Source organism: Sinocyclocheilus grahami, unplaced genomic scaffold, assembly GCF_001515645.1.
Source record: "Sinocyclocheilus grahami isolate Dianchi unplaced genomic scaffold, SAMN03320097.WGS_v1.1 scaffold398.1, whole genome shotgun sequence".
In the NCBI taxonomy this organism is placed as follows: domain Eukaryota; kingdom Metazoa; phylum Chordata; class Actinopteri; order Cypriniformes; family Cyprinidae; genus Sinocyclocheilus; species Sinocyclocheilus grahami.
The window spans coordinates 1,292,064-1,298,383 of NW_015505577.1; the positions used below are offsets into that span (position 1 = coordinate 1,292,064).

The following is a 6,320-nucleotide window of genomic DNA, read 5'->3' on the forward strand; positions in this document are numbered from 1 at the left end:
ATGCGGAGAAGATCTTGTTTACATCAAAACCGAAACCAAGCAGTTCACACAGAATGCATATTTCACGCATTTTCTAGACGGACATCTATTACTGTTGCACTCGCGTCTCGCACAAAAGAGTTTAGAAAATGTTTAGAAAGCCATGTAAAATTAATGCAAGTTTAACTTTGAAAAAAAAACATATATCGAGACTTTATGGCAAGTTTTCCGCCATCCCACTGCATCTCATGTTTTTAAATGAAAATGTGCTCTGTGTGATTGGCTTTCCGCTCTTTGTATTAAACTATGCATACATACATACATGATGCTGTTTTATTTATAGTTGTTTAAGCAGCTTAATTATAATTGGTTTATAAACATTATTTTAAACATTATGCACTTTTTTTTCGCAGATAGTCATGTTATCTTATGCTTTGAATGATGCACCCTCTTGTGTCTTCAGGAGAGATGCCAAAAGCTTTTCTTCACCCTAACTGAAATTATGCAATTTAAATTCGAATATAATTTGAATTTTGATAATATTTCAAGTACAAAATTCAAATTGAGTTTTTCAGCCATTTTGACAGCCCTAATAGTTTATCATTTACACGTGTTTCTAAGTCTTACCAATTTAAACATTCAAGCGTTTTAAACCATTCATGCGCATGAAGAATTCAGTTTGGTGCTTACGCACACAGGCTCAAAGCGCGCATATACAGAGCGGCGTTTCAGGCAGAGCACGAACACAGAATTGATTCCTCTTTCGCTTGAACGGACACATACATGCAAAATTATCTCAAAATAACTGTCTCGGCAAATGTCTTGAATGTAAACCGTGGAGAAAGAAATTGCACGTGCATCATTATATTGAATCCATGCATTCGGTCTTAAAGGGGCAGCAGCCTTTAAATACCTGCTGTTTAAGCACCACCTGTGACATTTGCGTCTCATTCAGCCCGTCTGCTGTTTTTGTTTCGTTCAGATTTTTTATGTAGTATCACAAAGCTAAGTCAGACCATTTTGTTTTTGTTTCAAATTTCAAAATTTTACAATTTTGAATGCAGCATCATTGTTTGAATCGTGGTTAAAATACACAGGCAAAACCTTAGTTTACTTGCATGGAGAAATTTCTTTTATTTGTATTATTTATTTGATTTGGGATTTGTTTTAAAATTTCACGTTAGTATATTGTTTGACATTTTCAATTTCACAAAGTAATGTGCAGTCTTTTGGTCTGAGAAATAACAAAAAGACACCTTTTTTAAAACATGTCTTAAATCTCATTTTGTTAAAAAAGAAATTGTGAGAAAATTGTATTGTGAAATCACATCGTGAATTGAGTGAATTGTTACATCCCTATATGCTACTAGTTTGTGTTGTGGTATGGAAGTAGTAAATTGTTCTTTAAATAATAAGTGTTACTTCAGTAACAAAGAACCATATTTTTTTTATGGCTGAAAAAATGATCCGATCTGTGACTCAAAATGTGATATGATAATGTAATATAATCCGAGCCGTGAAATTTGTGATCCGTTGCACCCCTACTCTCTTGACTTGTTATTTGAAGAAAAAATACAGTATCTTTTATTCGGGCTAGTTAAATTAATTTTTGGACTACCAAAATCTGAAGAATGCCTGCCCGAAGGGCTACCAGGGATTTTGAAATTTTGCGAGCCCTGTATTATGAACAGTGGTTTACTCTTTAACCCCCCTCCCTTTTTTTAAACATTAAGGTTACTAGTTAGTGCCTCACAAGATGGCAAACTCATCATTTGGGACTGCTACACCACAAACAAGGTTAGTCCAGCCCAGCAAGTGAATGTACATCTAAACTGCACAGCTTTTAAACAAGAATATGTATATGGGTCAAAGACGAAAAAGGGTTTAAGCATAAAAACAATAAGTGTAATACTGCTTTAAATTGTTGTTGTTTTTCTCCCAAATTTAAAAAAAATGTTCTGTTTAATTTAATTGCAATTTTGTTTTTCCGAGCAAAAAATAAATATCAGACATTTTCCCCTGATTTACAGAAGACACCCACTAAAATGTCATTCAGTGTAACATTCTTGTCAGGCATATTTACAACAAAAATCAATTTATGTCATTAAAAGACTAATTACATTCACCCCAAATACTAATTAGTTGTAATTTTACATTTTTAAAATCTGCCACTATCGTAGGTTTTGCCCATTTGTCAGTAAGACTTTTTACTCATTTAAAACACAATCAAATTTAATATGCTCCCTTATTCTTTTATATATTTTAATATGTACAAGTCAGAATAGGCATGTTGTTTGAATTTTTACATACATATTGTGTTACACTGAATGACAATGTATCATTATTTCAACCAAATTTTAACATTTTATTCTCCAAAAACTTATTTGAAACCTTAAAAGTAGACACTTTACTTACATTTAATGTGCTTTCTATGGACATATAATCACTTTTGTAAATTTTTTTTGATGTGGACATCTTAACGTCTTTGACCCATATAACGGTCATAAATTTAGTGACTTCTTTTTTTAAAAGAATAATATATTATTATAGTGAGTTAAAATTAAAATCAGTTAACCTACATTTTGTAGAAGCTAAAACGCAAATGTAAATCATAAAATTCAAAAGTCATCAAAATGAAAGTGGTAGTTTGCACAAAAATAATGTTCTTATACTTAGCTCCAGCCCCATTGGAGGATTTGCGGAACATCCTGGCTCTTGTGCTGATTTTGGAACCATATTCTAGCATACTACTCTTACTATTTTTTACCATTTTGTTATATGATAGAAATAATAAGAGTAGAATGCAGTTTCTGAATCCAACATTGATCTCATTCTTTATAACGAATGGGAATAGCAAGTGCATCAATTTTTGTTTGGTTTCTTTCCAGATGCATGCCATTCCATTAAGGTCATCATGGGTGATGACTTGTGCCTACGCTCCCTCAGGGAATTATGTAGCCTGCGGAGGCCTGGACAACATCTGTTCAATCTACAGCCTTAAAACCCGTGAGGGCAACGTCAGAGTCACCAGAGAACTTCCTGGACACACAGGTAAAGTCTGTCAGCAGCAGGATTAGCATCATTAGTCTGCATACTTATACAGTGGGTTGAAGCTCCTGTTCTGAGATATACTTTTTTCCCCCTTCCTCACCAGGTTATTTGTCATGTTGTCGCTTTCTGGATGATAGTCAGATAGTCACCAGCTCTGGAGATACTACATGGTGAGTCCATCACAGCTTAGAATGACTAGATTATTTACCTTTAACAACATTGTAATTGTCTTACGTTTTAAGGACCCCCCCCATGTTTTGGTACTGTTAAAATGATTGTCAGTAGTTCAGATATTTTCTACTTCCATATTGGATTATTGAAAAACAGACTTAACGTTCTCATGGAGAATGGTCTTGCCAGGCTGCTTTGAAAGAACAAACTCTGAAGGACACAAGGACACAATGCATCTTTTTCAGAATTGAGATGTACTGTGATCTTGCTCAGCTAACAGTCCTAGAATGTTTTAACAACGCTCTATAACAATCAGTCAGTCAAGCATTTTTTTTATTTATTATGAAGAACGTATTGGCTATTAGTGATGCTTGACACATTATTGGTCATTCAGTGTTTCTGTAAAAAAAAAAAAAAAAACTACTACTAATTCAAATGCTAATATTGATAAGCTGCAGGACTCCAGACTATTAATCAAGCTGTCTGTGTTCGCTTGAACTGATTTGCTGAAATCAAACTTCGGATGTAATAGATGACCACTAGCCAGTTGAATTGCCGTTTATGCATTATTCGCACCTACTACTGAAGGAACCGTCAGTGTCTTCTGCTTGTTTTTAAAGGCTGAGTAATTTTTACAGCAAAAAACAACAAAGAATATGATTTACATGTAGCATGTCAATTCTCCATGTTATGTAAGACTCTCTTGCTTTTTCTCTCTTTGTGTGTTTGAGAGAAACACACAGCGCTCTCTCAGCCATAGCACACATACATCACGGTGACATCGCACCTCTGCATTTACATCTGCAAGATGTATTTTTTAGTGTTTGCTCATCTGAAATAAATAAGTCTCTAAGACGTCTCCTATCAGATGTTAATTAGACATTTAGAAAATGTTTGTTTATGTATATGATTTAGAAATGTTTATGATTTAGAAAACAGACATTTATTATCAGATGTTTTTACACAGATGTAGATCAAGCACACTTTAGAAGACATCTTAGAGACATACCTGTGCTATCTGTGAATCGGAGTGCTTATTAGAGTTTATGGTGTACGCTGCTCAACCATTGATATGAATAGGAATAGTGCACTCACTATACTATCAAGACATGGAGAGTGTGTTCAAGTGTAGGTGAGTGAAAATATATCTGCGCTTAAATTTACTCAAGCCTCTAACGCAATCACTGGCGCTTGAAATCTAACTGTGTATTAGCCAGTGGCTAACAATAGACATTTACATTTAGTCATTTAGGAGATGCTTGTATCCAAAGCAACTTACAAATGAGGACAATGGAAGCAATCAAAATCAACAAGAGAGCAATGATATACAAGTGCTATAACAAGTCTCAGTTAGCTTAACGCAGTACATGTAGCAAGGGTTTTTTAAATAATATAATAAATAAAAAGAAAACAGATAGAATAGAAAAAGAATAGAGCAAGCTAGTGTTAGAGGTCTTTTTTGCTTTTGTTAATTGTATAATAAATGAAAAGAAAACCAATAGAATACAGAAACATTAGAAAGCAAGTGTTAGTTTTTTGTTGTTTTGTTTTTTAAAGAAAACAAGCAGCAAATGAATAGAGTGCAAGTCTAAAAGGCACAAGTGTTTTTTTTTTTTAAAGAATAGAATTAAAATAGAGAGTGCTAGAGTTAGAGGGTCAAATAAAGATGGAAGAGATGTGTTTTTAGCCGATTCTTGAAGATGGCTAAGGACTCCGCTGCTCGGATTGAGTTGGGCAGGTCATTCCACCAGGAGGGAACATTTAATTTAAAAGTCCGTAAAAGTGATTTGGTGCTTCTTTGGGATGGCACAATAAAGCGACGTTCACTTGCAGAACGCAAGCTTCTAGAGGGCACATAAGTCTGAAGTAATGAATTTAGGTAAAGGGGTGCAGAGCCAGTGGGGATTTTGTAGGCAAACATCAATGCCTTGAATTTTATGCGAGCAGCTATTGGTAGCCAGTAGGGATGCAACGATTATAGATTTTGCTGGTACGATTATAGTCTGAGGAATAATCACGATATCACAATTATTATGCATTCATTAATTTCACAGCACTACTAATGTATAAAATCACACGAACACTTTCGATTTTAAAGTGTTATTTATTGCTGCCTTTTGAAAGAGTAACCAAATAGCCTAATACAGCACAAAATAATAATAAAGACAAACAAAAAGTTCATCTCTCCCTTTGGAATAAAAAAAGGTGACCTCTGCTCTGAAACATCCATGTCAGTATTTCCCTTTCAAAAATAACAAATGGAAATAGATCACTAAATTATTTAGTGTTTTCAGTTTGGGCATTCATTCTACATTTCTTATGGATCTGACGTAGAGAACTTGGAAACATGGTGAAAAAAATCACCAGTGGTTTTTGACATAAATAATGCTATAACAGGGATAATAAATCACTATGTTAATTAAGTATTATTATTAATATAAAACTAATATTAACTTTATCCCTCAGGCGAAACTGTTAATGAGGGGAATTAAATTAACTTTTATTGTCATCAACTGTCATCCATACGTATTCATTTTAATAATCTTTTTAATAATTCATCTAATTTAGTATGTGACCTGAGAAAATCATGTCCGTTATTTTGGTTTGTGAGATCGGAGATCTGCGCGCACACAGAAACATTCAAGAGCACAGAAACTTGTTGTCAACGCTGCCTCGCGACTTTTATTAATAAAATAGCTTAGATAATGGATCGCTACATTATATTCATCACTCGTCAGCAACGAGGGGGTACAATCACTGTTTTTGAATTAACTAAACACAGCTTCATTGTTTGCAGAGAGATGCCGCCCGCAACACGTCATTTATATCTCTCTCTCGATCGATCGAATAATTAATTCAAGTAAATGTTAGAATTAACTCATTCAAATAAATGTGATCTTACCGCACTATTTCATCTCTGTCTGATCTGGAGCAGGCAGAATGCTAGCGCTAGCGAGCCATAGCTTCGAGTCGGGCGGTTCTTGCCTTCACTTCGGATGCATTAAAATGCACAATGGCGCTCTGCAGTTGTTTTTATGTTTTTGTTAGTTTGTCCTGTCTTTAGTTATATCCCTGCAATCAGTTTCACCAGAGACGAATTGCTGGACATTCGGAAGTAC

General features: G+C 34.5%; 1 protein-coding gene across 2 annotated transcripts in view; it reads left to right on the forward strand.

The window, feature by feature from the left end:
• LOC107550449 (guanine nucleotide-binding protein subunit beta-4-like) overlaps positions 1–6,320 on the forward strand; it is a 23,215-nt gene that overhangs the window by 7,130 nt on the left and 9,765 nt on the right. For both annotated transcript variants that reach the window (XM_016231732.1, XM_016231731.1), the window contains 3 exons: positions 1,713–1,776; positions 2,868–3,030; positions 3,134–3,200. In XM_016231732.1, coding sequence (XP_016087218.1) covers positions 1,713–1,776; positions 2,868–3,030; positions 3,134–3,200 — 294 coding nt within the window. The remainder of the gene's footprint in view (positions 1–1,712; positions 1,777–2,867; positions 3,031–3,133; positions 3,201–6,320) is intronic.